A 20,516-nucleotide genomic window follows, 5' to 3' on the forward strand; every position below is an offset into this window, starting at 1 on the left:
GGTGGTGGATGTGACAATGGGGGTGGTTCTGGTTGTTGCGTGTGGTGGTGGTGGTAGGGTGAGGATGGGGATGGTGGTGGTGACGATAGTGTTGAGGTTTGTGGTAAATAAAGACCATGAAAATAAAGTACGGATGTTGATAGAGACTTTAAGTTCGAATTTCTTGTCAAATAGGAAAAAGAAAGAAAATACAAAAGAAAAGTATGGAGAAAGAAAGAAGACGGTAATTGGGAATGAGGAGAGAGAGAGAGAGAGACAGAGGCCCGTCCACAAAGGCAACATGTACTACTTTTTCTTGGCCGTAAGATCTGATTCTCGCTTCTCATCTCAGCTCTCACTTCTGTGTGTGCATTGTATAATAAATTAATAATTTGTTTGTTGTATCTTTTTTAAATTATCATTAAACTTTTAATTAATAGATTGATATAGCGGCAGCCAAATCTGCCATTCCCAGCGTCGTCTTCTTCTTCTTCTCCTTCTGGTCTTTTTCTACTACGCAGAAAGAGAAACTGATACACCCACCCACCCATCGATCTCTCTCTGTCTTCTTCTCTGGGTGTTGTATGTAATATATCAATGCCTGCACAGAAGCGTTCTTTGCCAGAGAGCCTCAGCGACAGCGATGATGAAGACCCAACACATATCCACCACCACCAACAAGCCAAGCAATCTCGAGCTCAAGATGAATACCAGCTACTGCAAGAAGAAGAAAAAGTACTAGCAGTAGAGGAAAATGAAGAAAATGAAGAAGAAGAAGAAGAAGAAGAAGAGGAGGAGGAACACGATCGAGATGAAGCTGGCGGTTACGTATCATCTCTCTCCCCCATGTTCTTTGTTTTTGCTCTGCGTGTATTTGTATATGTATTTTTTCATCTGGGTCGTGTTCTGTTTTTCGATTGATTGACTGAATTTATTTGCTTTTGTTTTTACATTTCAGATTCTGAGGGAAGCCCATCTTCTACTTCTGAAGAAAAACCCGAGTACTCTCCCTCTCTCTCTCTCTCTCTCTCTCTCTCTCTCTTGTGCACACACGCTACATTTTGGCTTAGTTTTATTTTATTCTATGTCATACTTCAATATCTTCTGTGCGCACTAGCTAGTTGTAGATTTTTGCTGATTTTAATAACATTTTCGAGCAGTTTCAGAAAGCTCAATGCTTTGAATGTTGATGGGTTTTCCACGTGTCCTAAGATACAAAGTGCCGATTTGTTTCGATGAATGTTGAGTTGTCGATGGTGTTGTTGTCAGTTTTGGTATTGTTATAAGCACTTCCCTAAGTTTCAATTTTTGAAAGATACGAGGATTAATGCTTGAGAGTTTGATGAATGTTGGGATCTGAGCCTTGTTTTGTGCTTGTATTACTTTTACAAAGTCGATATATTAATTCTAAAGGGCGGGTACTGGTTTTCTGATTTTCCATAATCCGGTAGTGTTCTGTTACAAATTGTTATTGATGTCATGGTTGTGGATAAGAACTTCCTGGTGGTATCCTCCAACTAGTGTTCTATATGAATTCAAAATTGCCCTTGTTTATCATTTTCAAAAAAAGAAAAAAAAAATATTTGTACTTCTGAGTGTAGTGCAAAGTAATGACTACGTACTTCTTGTTCCCTTGCAGATTTTTATTCGTACAACTGTCAGAAATTCGTAAAGATGTACACTGTCCAATATGTCTTGGTAACTTCTGCTTCCGAACTTTTTGAATGAAATGTCACGGTTTAAAAACAAAATTGGTATGCGTCCACTGGACTCAACTGATGAAGATGCCCCCTTGTGGCATATAGATAGATTGTTTTTTCCCTCCCCATAAAACATAAAGCACTGAGTAAAAGAGGAAGTTTAATGACGCATGTTTACTCTGTACCTCAATAGAAAGTGTCATGATATCGTTTACTCCTCTATATTGATCTCACATATGAGTGTTGCTTGACTGGAACTTTAAAGTGGTATGTTAACAATTAATTACTGCACTATAACGATTCATGCATGTATATATCTATCAAAATTCTTAGTTCACATTTCTTTTTTCTGATGGTGGTTAACTACTGATTTTGCTATGCACGGCTTCTTCTTGTAGCTATGCACTGACTTCTTTTTGTTGGAATGGAATCCTGCATTGCTTGGCATGGATTCTCAGTGATGCAGAGAATGAATTGCCTATTATTAATAAGTTGTTAAGTGCTGATTCTTATAGTGTTCTCTGTAGTTCTACCACTGTTTTCAAAATATGAAATGCACTGTGGTCTATTTTGAGGCAAATTCTAGGTACTTAGCTATTTAGATAGTAAGTAAAACTAGCATTTGTTTAAAATTATACAAGAGTTGATTTGAGAAGGACAAATTCGAACAAATAGAATGCATTTCAAATTTGATGCTTATAAGTGGGTTTGGAAAACCATGCAGGGCCTGCCATTTGAATAGTTTGATTGGCTCCATACATCCCTCATCTTGTCAACCACAATAGTTTGTGGGTCAAGAATAATCTGGATCTGGAAACAAGGGTTAAATAAAACCAAAACCAACTATCAATGTGTGATTTAGTCGATATGTGAACAAGGGAAAGCTTAAGAAGGGTGTGACTTGAGATAAAATAGTGAGAAAAACTCAATGATCATTGGTTTAGCAAGCTGTTACATAATGGAGAAGGAAATCTGCCTCCTTACATTACACCCTTTTTCTGGGTTTATAAGAAAACTTCTTTTAGTTTGTAATCCCTGAATCCTAATTTTTGTTTGGAAATAAAGTGGTATATGTGGCGCAATACTATTGTGTATTTAGTAGATGACTCGTCGGGCCACCGGATCTGGACGTATTTTAAGATGTAAATAATGACAGAGATATTGATGTGGAAGAAGGGGAGCTCAAGGGTGTAGAAAACACATATATACTTGTGCTGCTGCACAGGCAGATTAAAACATTGAAACAACGACTATTCATTCAATTCCAGAGACATGGTGGTGAAGGTATTCAACTTTGATGATTCCCAAGCTTTCTGGACCTCACCTTCCACCTAGCATGCTCTTCATTACCAATGTTTGGTGTGAAAAATGTCCAGAAGGATCAATACAACAGAACACAATTTCTCTAAAAATGTTATTGTTGGAAAATTTAGTATAATACTTGATAACTTTAACATTTTTTGTATTGAGAAACAGAACTACACAAGATGAGGGATGGATATGTATCTGGAAGCATTGGGGAATAGTATGCTTCTGAACTTTTTGAATGAAATGTCATTTGATGAACATTGTCTACCTAGCTGCTCCATGCGAGTATCTTGAAGCATTGGGGAATAGTGAGTTTTTGGATCTGTGATAGGTTGTGAACCACCAAAATTTAGGACTTCCTGGGTGATGGATAATCCTTAGCAGGTGGCCACTCTCCTTCTAGAAGAAAACAAACCATCGCTCGCCTTCTAATTGCCACCACCCCTTTCCTCAACTTTCTGCCTCCTGTTTTTCTCAATCTGGGTCTTAAAACCTTGCTTTTGAGCATTTTTTTTTCTGCCTCCGCAAATGTGCTAAGGTGTCTTTTTGACCTCTTCCTCACAGTTCTGAACAATGACACTATAAATGAGATGGAATATGCACTGGCATATTCATTTGCCTTATATTGTGATAACAAGTATACCATTATGCTTGATCTGGTACTGGTGTAGATATTTCTAATATACATGTATGTGGCTTGACTCACCTTCCCGCAGTGAAACAAGCAATTACACCCATAATTTGTTTTTCCTACTATAGTCCATAATCAAGATGAAATTTGGAAATAAGAGTAAGTTCTTTCCCAACCTTATTTATTAAATTTTAAGATCAGGAGATGGAAGCCTGTCAATGGCATCATAGTTTTCATTAGATTAAAATTTATTTTTTGAATTTCCAATATTATCCACCTTTAATGTAATATATATATATATATATATATATATATATATATGCCAAGTCTGACAAAAGAAATATTGAAATACAAAACGTAGTCACTTGGAAGAAGTCAAATTCAATTTGAGTTTCCTGGGGGGCTGGTATGGCAGTTATCCTCACACCCATAGACTGAATCTAACTCTTGTCTTTCCCTTCCCTTGAATAAAACAAAAAAGTCAATTTGAGGCTTAGATATCTTAAAGAGAATGTGAAAGACTGAAGTCAGGATGGCCACATGCAAAAGTTTGATTGCTGATACAAAATTAAAAGCTCTGGTGACTATGAAGTGTGATTGCTGAAAATAAAACCAAAACCTCCTTGGAATTTTATAGGTTGAAATGAAGAAACTATACTTCCTTGCTAAAAAGTACAGAAGAAGTGACCATAAAGTACCAAGCCCTGTACCCTGCCCGTCGAGATCAGGGCCACAGCCAAAGATCAGCTGTGGAATCTTCAAATAAAGTTGTATCCTAAGACCCATTTCTTTTCTGTTTTCTCACTGTAATCTATAATTCACGATTCCTATTGGCAACAGCACAAATGAGAAATTTATTTTATTTTTTCAAATACAGAGCAAATTTCTTCTTTAGGACATGCCAGTATCTATTGAACTTAGAACACTGAATGATTAGGGGATTGCTTTAGTAAGTTGAAATTTTGACATAAAACGGTCACGATTGTTTGAATATATCAATTATTTAAGAAAGGATTAATTTAGTTTTACATGCACATTGAATTCCTGTATGGATTTCCCAAGACTCTAAATTTGTCAGCTTTATATACTATCTGTCCCCAGAAGTTCTCATTAAACATCAGCAGCCATTTGGATGTGTTATTGCTAGTGGTACTGGTAACAATTACTAATGTTATGGTGATCTTGTTAAAAAAAGAAAACTGTGATTCCTGCTTCTTGTTTCGTCTCTTGAGTCTTGCTTACCTCTTCTGTTATCCATAATGCTTTATCAATCTGCTAAGCATTCATTCATCAATTTCTCTTTCCTTGACAGGGATTATTAAAAAAACAAGGACTGTAATGGAATGCCTACACAGGTTTTGCAGGGAGTGTATAGACAAGTCTATGCGGATGGGGTATCCACTGTTGAGCTCTTTACCTCTCTTAACTTTTTCTGATTTCTGTAATAGTGGCATTTTGATTATCTGATTGAAAAAAGGAATTTTTTTTGTTATAATATAAGTTGAGAACCAATCAGCCTTATTCAGTTAGTTTGATATATAATTTCAGGAACAATGAGTGCCCTGCTTGCCGCACACACTGTGCCAGTCGACGTTCTTTGAGAGATGATCCAAATTATGATGCCCTAATAGCAGCTTTATATCCAGATATTGAGAAATACGAGGAGGAGGTATAACTTTTGCTTTTGTACATTTATATTACTAGCAGGTTGACAAGTACATTGCATATGGTCAAGTATAATAAAGGTTGCTGAATATGGGAAAAATAGAAAGAATAACACTTCAAATTAGTTTTACTACAATCCAGTTTTTAACAGACGTAATGAGCAAGGAGATAAATAGGGTTACTGTTGCAGATTGTATGGCCAGCTTGGGTAATGATTGTAATCTGGGTTAGCATGTTTTGAGTTGGTCCCATCCTCCATTGTATGCCTTTTGCGTGCTGATCTTCTTGTTTTATCTAGGCCCAGGCTTGTTCCAGTGTAGGTTCTTCCTCTGGCTTTTGGGCTCCCATGCACAAAAACTAAAAAGATAAATAGAGTTTATTATTCTCGTTTCCATAAATTTTTAAATATAGACATCTAAGTGAAGACATAATTAATGACAATTTTATAGTTAGATGATTCGTCATAGATATATGCTCTTTTTAACTTGATCATTTGAACTTGAAAGTAAGTTTTAATCAAGAAGATGGAAACAACAAACTGTCACTCTCACACACACATGCTCATATACATATACATATATATATATATATATATGTTTATGCATATTCCCCGAGAGAGAGAGAGAGAGAGAGAGAGAGAGAGAGAGAGAGAGAGAGAGAGAATGGAAGAGAGAGAAATTTATTCCTCAAAAGGATGTAGTTTTATTAAGGGTTTTGTTTTGAGAATGTTATGCATCTATTTCGACTAAATAAAGATAAGTGTAAGTTTTTGTTTTTTTTAACGAAAAGATGTGTAAGTTTATCATGTTTTGCAAATTGAGAATTAATTTGTGTATGGTTTCAGGAATTGGCTTTCCATGAAGAAGAGAGGACTCGAAACGAGCAGGTTAGGTTCATGGCTAAAAAATTTCTTGTAGAAATTTGGATGGTCTTGTATTTCTTAGGACATGAACACTACTCAGGAAATATGTTGTCCGGCCTGTATCTTTTTATTCATTTCACCTTGTAATCATGTGGTTTCATTTGTAATCAACAGACAAATTAAGCAAAACCCTCACCAAAAGAAAGCAGGCTTTTTTTAGTCATTCTAAGATCTGAATCTCGGAACTTGACATGACCCTACTCTTTGACCCTTAAGCCAAGGACCAAGGCAATGGTGCAAATCCAAATGGCCTTACATTTTTTTCCCCTCTATGTTGGATACTGACGATTTTGTTCCTGGTGTGCTGTTTTAATGCTCCAAAACAGATCCAAGCATCAATCGCCCAAATTTTTCAACGACAATCAGAAGCTCTAATCAGGAGACGCACATTTGGAAAAGATACACCAGATGCATTTATTACGAGATCGCAGCGCAATAATCGGAGTTCCTTTTTAAGGAGACGGAGCTCTCGAGCCACTGAAATTCAAGGATCTGTAGACAATGAGGATGAAAATGACAATAATAACATGGGCAAAAATTCATCTTCCACTGATGAGCGACGTACTGAAGTTACGCCAAGACGGCTGAGGAGACGGGCAGGATCTCGATCCTCTCAGCCTTCTTCATCGCTGGCCAATTCAAGTGGCGGATGCACTGAAAATGATTTAGAAGTAAACCGAGAGAACCGCGGAATTTCTCCTGGTATTGTGTGGAGCTCTGAAATGCTTGCTTGGGGGCGGGGTGGTGCTCGAAGTCACACACGGCATGGCATTTCTAGTGGTTGCAGCAATAAGAATTCTCGAAGCACTCGCTTATCAAAGTTGGTTGATTATCTCCGGAGCATAGAGGAAAACAATGATGAGGTATAGGGATATTGTGTTGGACTATTTGTTGGGTCATTTAGGTCCATTCATTACATGTGCCACCAGTGGAGTATCTTGCTGAATTGTAGTTTCTTGGGGGCTTGAATGAGATACTACTAACTAGTTACTTTGGCTTTCACTGAGCACCGAAGTGACCCAATTAGAATCAGTACTGCTTTCTTTTTCGTGGTTTTGTATCCCCTTTGATGAAATACTTCTTTGTCTGCAGTTAGATGTTCATCTCATGCTTATTTCTTTGGATAAAAGATGTACACCAAGTTTGCAGCAGCCGCACCTATGCTGTCGGCCAAGTTTGTCAGTCAAGCACCTTTGTGATGTGAGATTATTCTCCTGATATTACTAATCTAAAGATCTAAATTTCACTTGTGAAACTTGCCTTTGACTATGTAAAAGTTATGATTTCTTCTTGTGCTTTTTTGGATTGAGAGTTACAATTGGGTTGTGAAACTTACTAGTCATGCCTCTTTACCTCATCCGCTGCTGGAATATTTGTTTGCATACTATTGATAGAGAACACAAGCATGACTCATTCTAATAATATGGCCAACCTTAAGTTTACTAGTTGTTCATTCTAAAAATGTTAATGTACTGCTCTTTATTTCTTTGGTATTCTTCTACATTACACAATACCCATGTGCCTGTGTAATTTTCCCGTGCATTTTTTTATACAGTATGTATCTCGCCAGACGCCTTTGCTGGCAGAAGAAGTTGAATTTTTGGCAGTCAAAGGGTATCACAGTTCCAATGACGAGAAGTTGACCCTAAACCCTTCATCCTTAATGAATGATGTAGATTCTGCACCCCTTCTAGTTGATCCATGCAGATATGACCTGCAAATTCTGCAAGCAGAAGAAACTTTGGGAGGGGTTAAAGCCATTTGCACTTCCAGCAGGGACCATTTGGTGAGTAGACATTAGAAGGGTTATTGTGAGCTCTCAATTTTACAAGCTCTCTTAAGATCTCTACTTTTTACTATTGCCAAGCTAAAAGGTGCACACAACTCATCTTTGGAAAGAATATTGATCCAATGAGCAAAATTTAGTTGAATGTTTCAATAATAAGCATTGATCAAATAACAAATGCATCTCTAATTAAAGTTCTCTCTGGTTGCATTTCATTTTACTGTTTTGAGCTTAAAATGAGAGAATAGAGTAACTTTTGATGCTCAAACGTTAAGATGCTTACATGATTTGCAGTGCAGAAAACACTATTTGAAAGACAGAATGCTTATAATAAGATCCATGAAACTCCTTCATATGGCAGTATTTGTAGCCATATTGTACAAATTGTCCTTATTGTCAATTATTTGAACCGGTTTGAAGAATGCAAGCCATTCATTCACTTTATTTTCGGTTTTAAAAGATATTATCATTAATACCATAAATAAAGTTTTAAATTCATTTACAATCCTTTCAAATTTTTTAAAATGATTTTTAAACTTATTTCTGCTGTTAATGGTATTAAAATTACCTTTAAAATCTCTACATAATGGTTGCATGAGTAATTTTCTCTTGCTTGACAGTGGTGTATTGTGGCTAGAATCATGTGTGAATATGCATAGTCCTGTTTATAATCTGACTGTTTGGCAAGAGATCATTCTCTGTGATTGCATTGATATCAACAATAGTCAATGAAAACTAAATCATTATCTGCTACTCTTCTCAGATTCTAGCATACAGACGGAAGGAGATTTAGTTAGGAAATTTCAGACTTGCCAACTAAATTCGTACGAAAAGATTGTTGTATCTGGCTGTTGATAAAAGAGTTACTGTAAATCGATGTAGTAAAAGATAGATACCGGGATGCATTGATCCCCAATTCGGACAGTGTTGTATTCTTGATGTTGTAAACACATGTTTCTATTGTTTGTGTAATTTGATGATGTTACTTTTTGTGGCTTCATTTTAGCAGAAACGATTAGCTTACAATACATCAGTGGCAATTTCTATTTTATTTTTACAATTATGGTCAGGCTTTTGGGATTTCCCAAATCCCACTTAACTCTCACACACTAAATATAGCGGCCGATGTGTGGCATTATATTTTTTACACAAATTTTAGATCCTTGGATGGGATGAATTTTGACATGGCAAGTTTTCGAGAGGAATTGGTAAAGCTGAGGTTGAGATTAAATGTGACATGACAAGTTAGTTTTTAGTTTTTGAGGGTTTAGGGGATTTGGAGGATCACTTTTCCTTGCTTCTTTCTGCTCAGACTGTAGAATTCATTCCACTCATTCATCTTCATTCTTCATTCTCAAAACCATAGTATGAAATATCGATAATATCGAGGAAATATCGAGGATATTTCGGTTTTTTCGAATCACGGATATTTCGAAACATATCCATGTACATATCGTATAAATATCGACAATATCGACGATAATATCGGAAAATATCGATGTCGATAATTTCGCTCACATTTCAGCAATATTTTGTCAAAATATCGGTGTAATATCGCTAAAATATCGAAAATATCGATGTGAAGGAAAAAAAAAAGGGAAAAGGGGGAGAAAAAAGCACAAAGGGGATATGAACCCCTCCCATTTTACTCCTCCAACACCTTAAACACCATATCACTTATGTTTTTGTGATAATATGCTAAAATATTTATATTTATATGAGTGGTATGTTAACAATTACATGCAAAACTATTTTGGGGATTTATCATTTGATGACTACTCTTCAGAATACACTTACTCTACACATAGAGATGATGAAGATAGTGAAAAATTTGAACCTCGTAGGAACTCTATGTGGTACTAAGTCACTCATGTATCTTACCATGCAATGTATAAAGTGTAAAATATTATAGTAAATCATTATATATAAATGATTACGGTGTATTTAATCTATTTTTATTAATTATTACATATTTTTTACACTCATAGTGTTTGCCCGCTTGCTGTATAATCAACTTAAATTAGTTAAATCCATCATGCAATGCATTTCCTTCTAATTTTTTGTGATAAACTCATAGATAATTGACTAAATAAACATTCTCCAAAGTTTCAATAAAAATTTCCAAGTTTTTCTTACAATTTCCGTGGTTTTTATTCAATTTTTATCGATATCGATAATATCCCGATATTTCCATCGAAATTTTCATATTTTTGGACTACCGATATTTCCGATATCATCGATATTTTAGACCTTGCTCAAAACAGCTCCGGGCCTGTTCATCTTCATTCTCTTCAAGTACAGAGGGTCTCTGTCCTTTTAGATCTTTTGTGCCAAAGATAGTCTCTCTCATCTCCATCTAATGCTGTCATAATTTTTTGTTTCATCTCTCAGTTCATTATTTCTCTAGTATGGCTCACGCCCAAGATTTTTCTTCCAGATCACTTTTATTAAGGTAAAAATAAATAAATGATATTAAATAGGGAAGAGAGATAAAAGTTAAGGAGAGGTAGTTTAAAAATCCAATAACTAAAAGCAGACATGAGCTTAATCAAAGTTGGCTAAAGAGGATGTGCTCCTCACTTTACACCCGAATTCGAATCCCCCTCCCGTGATTTAGATTAGATTAAAGTAGAATATCGTTTGTATTAAAAAAAAAAAAAGCACTAACAAAAAATGAAATTCACCATTGTTACAATTTAGTTTATATTGTATTTAATTCACGTGGCGATGTGTGGATCAAACAACTTCATATGTGAGGGTTAAACTATATTTTTTTTGGGTCTAAAAGGTTAAACTAGGACAGAGAGCACTAAAGCGGACTCAAAGCTGATAGTTTCGTAAATTTCAAGTACGTTTTTGTGATAAAAACCCTTAAAAAATTTTGAAATTTTTGAATAAAGAATTATATTGCTAGGTGTCCTATGATCACCTTTTCTTTTGGGTGTGATTAAATAAAATAAAGGCTAATTTACTGTAGTGTCTCCCGAAACTATGGTCAAATCCTACATTGCCCCCTGAAAGTTGAAGCGGCCCACCTTGCCCCCTTGACCAAGGTTTGGTGAATCACTTTGCCCCATATCGTCATCTCATTTCTTGATTCCGTCATTTTTTATGACGTGGCTGGGGTATTTAAGTCCTTTTAGCACACGTGGCTCCCCACCCCCTATCCACACTTGTGACATGGCAAAAGTGGGGCCCATTCCAAATCTAAACTTGAGACTGTTGCAATAGTGGGGCCCACTCTTGCGTGCAATAGTGGGGCCCACCTGTAAAAATTAAAAACTTGCGTATGCCCGATCAAAGCTTGCGACGTGGCATAAGTGGAGCCCACCCCAATTCAAATCCATCTCATTTACCCAACCCATTTCGTGACCCATATCCATCAACCGTTTTTGCCCACCCCTTTTCTCTTCCATTTAAGGGTCTGCAACTTTAGAAGCTCTCAACAAAAAACGGTCTACAACCCTAAAAATTGGGCATTTGTTTGAATTGCATCAACAAGCTCCAAAGTTGTTCAATTAAACGGTCTACCAAGCTCTAAAATTTGGCCTTTGCTTAATTTGAACTAAAAGTCAAAGATGAAGCACCAACTTCCACAAGTAGAAGAGGCGAACGTTGCAGCCCCTCAATGCTACTATGGGAAGATTGCTAGGCTTCAAACTTCATGGACAGAATCAAACCCACTGTGGAGGTTCCATTCGTGTCCAAAGGTAGGTATGAGTTGTAGTTTTTTTAAGAATGAATTTTCATATAAGTCATACCCTTATGATAATAGTGTGGGTATATACAGAGGCGAAAAAATGGCTGTAGTTTTTTCCAATGGGTTGATGATGAGTGCCTCCATAGGAGAAAACTTTGATGGTTTGGCTATTGAGGACAATGAGAGAACTGGAAGACCAAGTTGGACGTGGAAAAGGAAGAGAGATGAAGCTATGGTTTGCTCCGTTGGTTTTAGGGGGTGTACTGATTATTGTTAATATTTTGAATTAATCTTGGGTTGGTTTGAGTGCAGCAAAATAGGAAGAATGGTTAACATGTTGAATTAATCTTGGATTGGTTTGAGTGCAATGGTAACATTTTGAGGCTAAGATCCATGAGATTGCTTTGTACAATGTTGGAATGGTTAACTTGGAAAAATTTGGAAGAATGGTTAACTTGTGTAATTTTGCTCTATGTAATTTTGAATGGTGAACTTGTGCAATTTTGCTCTGTCCATCGGTATTTTTGGGGACAATTTCATGAATTTGATAACAACTTTAAGAACGCAAACCTACACAACAATTTCATAACAATGTGAGACATACATGTACAAAATACAATCTGCCTTCACAGGCCCATTGGTCATTTTGGTACAATTTGAAACTACTGCCATCACAAGTTCAAAATACAAATGCCACCAGATTCATTGGCAATTCTAGAATGAAATAAAGCATTCCTAACCAATTCAAAACAATGGTGCCAATCTAACACAAACTTCATCATAATTTACAATTCAAAATACTAGTTTAACCTTCATCATTGCCTGGCCTTCAAAATAGCAGTTCAAACTACTAATCCCTCAACTGCCAGTCTAATACAAAACACAAACTGCTAATCCACCTTTTCAGTATCTCCACGGTTGATACCTTTCCAACAATGCTTTCCACTTCATCAGGGCCCTCTTCTGTGTTGGGGACTTGAATCTTTTATTCTTAGATACATTCCTATCCAAGAACTCATTCCTCCTTGTTGGGGACTTGAACCTTTTGTTTTGAGGCTGAGATGCTTGGGCAGAAGATTGAGCTTGAGATGATTGCTGAGGCTAATATGATTGTTGATGTTGAGATTCTTAAGAAGATTTCTTGTTTTGCCTATTATTTCTTCTCCCCTAAATAATGTGAGACATAATTGTCAATTGATGGCAGATTGTAAGAATTGAAACATAAACACAAAACATTTGAAACATAAATACAAATCAATTGAAATAAACCCACCAAAGTAGAGTACTTACAAGTTGTTTCCTTGTTGATTGCCTTGTAATTCTCTAATTGGATGTGCTTGTTTCTGGTTTCTTCTTAGTTTATTTATTTATTTATTTATTTTTAATGATACCTAACAAAAATAAAATACAACATAAACACAATACAAGTTTAAAATAAATTGGAGTTAACACTAACAAGAATAAGACAAGTACACTTGACTGCTTGAGCCTCCTTCATGTGCCTTGGACATTTCCTCCTATTATGTCCAACTTGTTTACATATTGAGCACTTGGTTTCCAAGTTATACCGTGACAACTTTATGGCATTAGGATTAGAAGTTGGGGGTGGTTCACCTGCTGACTTTATTCTCTTTTTCCTTATCCTACCTGGTTGCTTGTGATACAAGGGTGGCATCAATTTTGGTAAGTTTGTCTTAGGGCATAAATCTTCGCTTGGCATTGGATGAACCATGGGAGTATAAACTCTCATATAAGCATCTTTCTTGTAACAGTTATCCATATAGGCGTAATGATCACCATTTAATTGTCCAATGGCAGCACAAGCATGCATACTTGGGATCCCCATTGATATCCCATTGCCTACATGAATAACAACTCCTTGCCCAATCAACCACAACCTCAGATCCACCATGGTTTTTGACTTCATATGTCCTTGCTCCAGCTAGCTTTGGAATGCACCAAGTTGATGGAAAATTCTACGGTGGGCGTGGCGCATGGATGCGCCCACTGTTATGGACCATTGGATGAATAGTTGGTGATGTGGAGTTATCCACACCGTTGAGTTAGTTACCGGATAAATCGGTTGTCGTAGGTAAAAAGAAAAAAAAAAAAAAGAAGCAATAACTCTCCTTCAGTCTGACATTTCAAGTCGAGTTAGGGTAGGGTTTCTCTTCTCTCTCTTTCATCTCCTCCTCCTGTGACGACGAGACATCGCGACGAATAAGACTCCTCTCCTCTCAGGTATCTCTCTCTTTCTTCTCCATAATTGTCTCTCTCATCTCTGTATCTCATGGTCTCTCAATCTCCTTCCCAGGCTTCGTTTCTAAACCAAACCCATACCAAAAATCTCAGCCCCAATCTAAACCCCCCATTTTGCTCGATCCCTGCCGTCTCTCTCTCTCTCTCTCTCTCTCAATCGTTTCAGCCTTCACTCTCCGTCTCACTCGATTCTCTTTCTCTATAGCTATGGCTTGCTCTCTCTCTCTCTCTCTCTCTCTCTCTCTTAGATATGAGCACCAAACATGGGTGGGCACAAATCTGTGCATGTGGGAATCCTTTGAAATAGAAAGTTTGGGGTTTCAATTTTGTTGAACTGAAACCATCTTAGCCAGAAAGTTTAGTGATGGGCATTCTTATGGGCATCACTCTCCCTATGCCAAAAGATAATTTTAATTATTCAAGGTTTGAGTTTTCTAATTTATATTGTAAGTTTTAGGTTTTAATTTTGGGATATGGTCTGTGCAGGTTTTGATCTTTTTAATTTGTATTTGGACCATTAATTTGGAGACCAGGTGAGGATTTCATATTAGTGTTGAACTAGATGCAGATTTAGTAATGTCAGCTTCTCTTGCTCTGCTAACTCTCTCTCATCCAAAACTTCACTTCACAGGCGCTGCTCCATCTCAGCTAGCTCCCTTTCTCATATCAATATTAGGTACGAATGTGGCTGCTTCCTCCAATTCCTCTGTATTTCAACTTGAATTTATAGAATTAGGTTTTATTTGCTGTTAAATTGGGGCTTTTGTTCTAATTGAGCTGTAGGAGGTTTGTGGGGTAAATTGAAATGCTTGATAGAGGATTTTAAGGGGATGCATGATGTTGCAGATATTATTTTGCCTTGTGTTATAAAATATCTCAGCTGCTTGGTCTTTTAACATTCTCCTTGTGCATATGATTTTGTGCGTTTGAACCCAGGCTCAGAATCATTTTTGGGCGTACTTGTGATGATGAAATGAAATCTTGGTTGATGGGGGTCAGATTATTTTTTTCCTTGGGAAGGATGGGGTAAATTAGTTCCTCTGTTTTTCATTGGTGATGTTACTTCTTGTAATAAACTACCAATTAGTTTATTTCAACAATGTTAAAAGTGGTTTGGTTGCTGTTGATGTAATTTTTTTGTAATAAATTCTGATGAAATAGGCAATACATTCATTATAATTGCTTTCTTTTGAGATGATTGGTTTTCTATGGTGTGGCCCTTTTTCGGGTCTGCAATATATAAATTTATGATAATCTGGTTGCATTCTCTCTCTCTCTCTCTCTCTCTCTCTCTCTCTCTCTGTGTTTTGGTATGTTTTTAGCGTGAAATTACATCTTTTTCTCTTTTGAATATAAATTTGGTCTGTTTTTAGTTGGTCAAGTATTTATAAGCTCGAAACCAGTTAAAGTTCGAATTGTGAATGATGAGATTTCCATTTAATTTGAGGGATAGTCATGACCCTGCAATTATAGTTTTAGGAGCTAAATGCAAGGATATATAATTTTTATTGCTCAAAATTTAGGGTTTTTTCTATTAAATTAGGCTTGTCGAATTAGGGCTTCTAAATTGAATTGGGGGTTGAGGTAGATGATTTTTTCTGTTACATTAAGGCCGTCAAGGTGGTTGAGAGTTAGTTTTCAATTTTGATTTTAATTTCAAGGAGCTGTTTGATCGTTCTGCATATTATAAAGTTCTGATGGCGATCTGTTTTTTTTATAGCGAAATTGATGAGAACTCTGGCCGAATAACCGAAGAGATAGAGAAGTGCAAAGAACAGAGTCTTGAGAAGAAGAGAGGCTTAGAGGAAGCCAAAGAACCAGTTGAGAAAGCTGCTTATGCAGTTTTAGGGATGCTCAACAACAGAGCATAGAATGTAGAGTGAATGTATTGAACAATACTTTCAATTACATGAATGAAGTTTATGTTGGCTTTGATGAGGATATAGTACCATGGAGAATAAGCCTTTAAAGTAAATCTGATTGTTATATCATAGTTTATGTGCCAATTGAAACAATCATCCCATTAGCATTGTGAATGGGCATTGTACCATAAAGTTGTATTTTGAGATTAGTGTATGCATATTGTCATGTTATTGGCAGTCTTTTCAATTTTAAGAAAGTAAATACAATATGTGATTTGTCAATGCAATTGACAAACAGGTAGTGTCATTTGCATTCCAGTCGTGCAATTGACAAAGAAAGTAGTACTATTTGCATTTCAGTTGAGCAATTGCCATTATCTGTGCACAATTAATTGAAAATGTAAATATAATATGTGATTTGTCAATGCAATTGACAAACAGGTAGGGTAATTTGCATTCTAGTAGTGCAATTGACAATTAAAGTAGTCACATTTGCATTTGAGGCAATATTAACAGCTCAACGACACCAAAAATAAACTTTTTACAAAGCAAAAAAAGCTCCCAACCCTAGACCCCCTCTTCTATCGTTGCCAGGGGGTGGCTTGCTCACCACCATTTTCTGTTGGTTATTGGTTTCTCTTTGGTGGTTGTCGGCTTGCTATGGTGGCACGGCTTATGGTTGTAGGATTGTGCGGCACATATATGTTAATGATATTAGGGTTTCCTAATGTTGTGTTGTGCTTTGTGGGCTTTTGCCTTTTGTAGGCTTTTTGCGGTTATGTGAGTTCTTGGCCTGTATGTGGGCTTAATGCCTTTATGTGTGCTCTATGCATTTTGTTAGTTTTATTTATAGTGGGCTCTATGTCTGTTTGTATTACATTTTGTGTGAGCTCAATTATTTGAGTTCATTTTGATGTAATCTGGCTTTGACCTTCTATTTAATGAAACTCGATTTCGACCAAAAAAAAAAAAAAAGGTAGTCCCATTTGCATTTCAGTCTTGCAATTATCATTATCTTTGCACAATTATGGAACGTAGAATCTCTCAGTAATGATAAATCCTTCATAATTAATTGTATGTTCAAAAGATTCTAATCCATGTGCAAAAAAACTTAGTAGAATGCATAAAAACATTGCTTAATAGTGAGTGACCGGTTAAATGGATTGCTCCAAGTTAAAAAAAGAAAAAAAGAAAAGAGAAATTTGAAAAGAAAGAAGCTTTTCTTGCGATTTCTATCTCTTCCTCTTCTTGGCACTTCTATCTCTTTTTCTTCGTACGACTCGTGTCTCTTTTTCTTGATACGATCAGTCTTTTTTTCCCTGGTTGCTCTCTCTTCTTTAGTTGGGCTTGTTAAAATGAAGGTCTGATTATTCAAGAATAGAAGAAAGGAAGGAAAGAGAGAGAGAGAGAGAACAGAGAGAGCAATAGAAGAAAGAAATCAAAGCTTCTGTATATTTCTCAATCATTTGAGCAGTACAATTGTAAGCTTATATATTCTTAGCTTTTGCTTACTGATTAAACACTATTGTTCACTAGCTTTTCTGAATTTCTAACCACTTCACATGATAGCACAGACCTTCTTGGTTATATTGTTGTCTTTCTTTGTGGTAGATGTTAAGTGTTAGCTTATGTAATTTGTTTGATGCTACAGACTTATTATATAATGATGTCAATATGATCTTGTATTGTTCTATTTCGATGGGTTCAATGAGTTAATTCCAAAGGAAATGACCATAAGATGGAAAAGGCACTGATAGATTGGCTCACCTAAGATGAAAAGGTAATAATGTAATTGACCAACAGTAATTTGGAAATTGCAAACAAATAATGCAATTGACAAATAATTAGTCAGAAATTGCAAACGAATAATGCAATTGACAAACAGTTAGTTGGAAATTACAAACAAATAATGCAATTGACAAACAATTCGTTGTAAATTGTAAACGTGCAGTTATCAAGTGTGTCTATGTTCTTCACTTTTGACTTGGTTTTCCACATGGTTTCACTTCCTATTCCAAATAGTTTTGTAACCCGAAAGTAAATATTTTTTTTTTGGGTCAAAAACTCAATATTGTATATTGTAAATGCGATTTTGTCATGTGTAAATATGTTGTAAACATGTATTTAAAAAATATTTAAATTTAAATTTCTTTTATAAAGTTAAGGTGGGACATTAGAGAAGTAAATTAGGTCCTTACATTGTAAACAAAAAGGTTTACAATAATAAGGACTCGTATTACTCTGTTGGACATTTGTGTTCCATTATTTTGTAAAATCAATCCTTATTTGTGTAATATTGTAATTTACAAACATAAGGACATTTAGAACAATATAAAGGTAAAGTGGAACATTCGGAAGGTAAATTGGGTCATTATACTTGTAAACACAGGTGTTTACAATATTAAGGTCTCATATTACTTTATATTGGATAGTTATATTCCATAAGATTGTAAAACCCATCCTTAATCTTGTAATATCGTAATTTACAAAGATAAAGGCATGTAGTACAATATTAAGGTAACTTAGGACATTAGGAAAGTAAATTGGGTCCTTATACTTATAAACACGGATGTTTACAATATTAAGGTCTCATATTACTCTATGTTGGACAGCTGTGTTCTATAAGATTGTAAAATTCATCCTTAATTTTGTAATATCGTAATTTACAAAGACAAAGACATCTAGTACAATATTAAGGTCACTTGGGACATTAGGAAAGTAAATTGGGTCCTTATACTTGTAAATTATGATATTACAAGAGTAAGGATAACTTTTACAATCTTGTGGAACATGACTGTCCTAAACAGAGTAATCTAAGACCTTAAAATTGTAAACATTTGTGTTTACATTTATAAGGACCCAATTTACTTTCATAATGTCCCTAGTTACCTTAATATTGAATTAGAAGTCATTCTCTTTGTAAATGACAATATTACAACATTAAGGATGTGTTTTACAATCTTGTGGAACATAACTATCCATAAAAGAGTAATACGAGACCTTAATATTGTAAACATCCGAGTTTACAAGTAGAAGGACCTAGTTTACCTTTCGAAGGTTCCCCTTTACCCTAAAATTGTACTACATGCCTTTATCTTTGTAAATTATGATATTACAAGAGTAAGGATAACTTTTACAATCTTGTGGAACATGACTCTCCTAAACAGAGTAATCTAAGACCTTAAAATTGTAAACATTTGTGTTTACACTTATAAGGACCCAATTTACTTTCCTAATGTCCCTAGTTACCTTAATATTGTACTAGAAGTCATTCCCTTTGTAAATTACAATATTACAACATTAAGGATGTGTTTTACAATCTTGTGGAACATAGCTATCCATAAAAGAGTAATACGAGACCTTAATATTGTAAACATCCGAGTTTACAAGTATAAGGACCTAGTTTACCTTTCGAAGGTTCCCCTTTACCCTAAAATTGTACTACATGCCTTTATCTTTGTAAATTATGATATTATAAGAGTAAGGATAACTTTTACAATCTTGTGGAACATGACTCTCCTAAACAGAGTAATCTAAGACCTTAAAATTGTAAACATTTGTGTTTACACTTATAAGGACCTAATTTACTTTCCTAATGTCCCTAGTTACCTTAATATTGTACTAGACGTCATTCTCTTTGTAAATGACAATATTACGACATTAAGGATGTGTTTTACAATCTTGTGGAACATAACTATCCATAAAAGAGTAATACGATACCTTAATATTGTAAACATGCTACTGTAAATCACTATCCAATTATATGCCAATTGCCAAACAGGAAGGGCATAATTGCATGACCCTTATGCAATTGCATTTTTAAAAAAGTGAAAACTTGATAACTTCATTTACAACATTATGGATTAGGTGAACTCTAATGTTGTAATCCTTGTTCAAAAACTTGTAAATCGCCACCCAAATCTTGTAACTTATAAGTTTTAGGATCCTTTTACAATGTTATGGTACTCTCATATCCAAACTACTGTAAATCACTATCTAATCATATGCCAATTGTCAAACAGAAAAGGCATAATCGCATGACCCTTACGCAATTGCATTTTTAAAAAGTGAAAACTTAATAACTTGTATAACCGGTAACCAATTTTTTAAAAAATTTGAAAATATCATAAAGGACAAATGGTGCATGGGTGCACCTGGTGCACTATAGAAGGTGCCCCAAGTTGATTGCCTATTCTTCTTCTCGATAATCCCAAAAATTCTAGGGCCTACAAATGAAGCCATCTTTCCGTAGCTGCTCTCATACTTGCCATCAACATCATAACGTAATATCTAATCCTTCATAAACAAGTTATAATTGGCTTGTCTCTAGCATCCAGAATTGACCTATTAAATGCTTCACACATGTTATTGAGTAGAATATCATATTTGGAATGAGTGTTAAAGTGAGATATACTGAATTGGTGTGTAACACCCCGGCTCCAAATTTAACCCCTTATTTAAATTATTTAAGTAAAATTGCAAATTTACCCTTGGGTAGGGGTATTTTGGTTATTTTCTTACCCGAAAGGAGTTTGGGGCAGTGACTAGTATTTTTGGATAGGTCGTACTAAGATGAGTCCGTAGACACGTAGTGGGCTCGATTCGGAGTTGAAATGAAGAAGTTACGAGCAAAACAAGTTCAGTGGCAAAATCGTAAATATTTAGAAATGGGATTTTTTTTATAAAAATCAGATTCTCCCTCTC

General features: G+C 35.5%; 1 protein-coding gene and 2 long non-coding RNA genes across 6 annotated transcripts; all 3 read left to right on the forward strand.

Annotated features, from left to right (window-relative positions):
• On the forward strand, positions 34 to 9,021 carry LOC18765973 (putative E3 ubiquitin-protein ligase RING1a). Of its 4 annotated transcripts, none has more exons than XM_020560426.1 (11): positions 34 to 301; positions 420 to 802; positions 938 to 980; positions 1,619 to 1,677; positions 4,931 to 5,021; positions 5,167 to 5,287; positions 6,128 to 6,169; positions 6,532 to 7,068; positions 7,298 to 7,405; positions 7,761 to 7,991; positions 8,755 to 9,021. In XM_020560426.1, the coding sequence occupies exons 2-11, from the start codon at positions 577 to 579 to the stop codon at positions 8,782 to 8,784; spliced, it is 1,488 nt and encodes a 495-aa protein (XP_020416015.1). In that variant the 5' UTR covers positions 34 to 301; positions 420 to 576; the 3' UTR covers positions 8,785 to 9,021. The 4 variants fall into 4 exon arrangements, with proteins under 4 accessions (XP_020416015.1, XP_020416017.1, XP_007198836.2 ...); XM_020560428.1 differs by having other exon boundaries at positions 501 to 802; XM_007198774.2 differs by having other exon boundaries at positions 36 to 301; positions 4,931 to 5,012.
• LOC109948182 lies at positions 11,238 to 12,200 on the forward strand. The gene is made up of 2 exons (XR_002270788.1): positions 11,238 to 11,701; positions 11,782 to 12,200. It is a non-coding gene; the product is annotated as an uncharacterized LOC109948182 (long non-coding RNA).
• On the forward strand, positions 13,807 to 16,049 carry LOC109947813. Its single transcript, XR_002270587.1, has 4 exons — positions 13,807 to 13,932; positions 14,437 to 14,483; positions 14,582 to 14,626; positions 15,671 to 16,049. It is a non-coding gene; the product is annotated as an uncharacterized LOC109947813 (long non-coding RNA).

Source organism: Prunus persica, chromosome G3, assembly GCF_000346465.2.
Source record: "Prunus persica cultivar Lovell chromosome G3, Prunus_persica_NCBIv2, whole genome shotgun sequence".
Lineage (NCBI taxonomy): Eukaryota > Viridiplantae > Streptophyta > Magnoliopsida > Rosales > Rosaceae > Prunus > Prunus persica.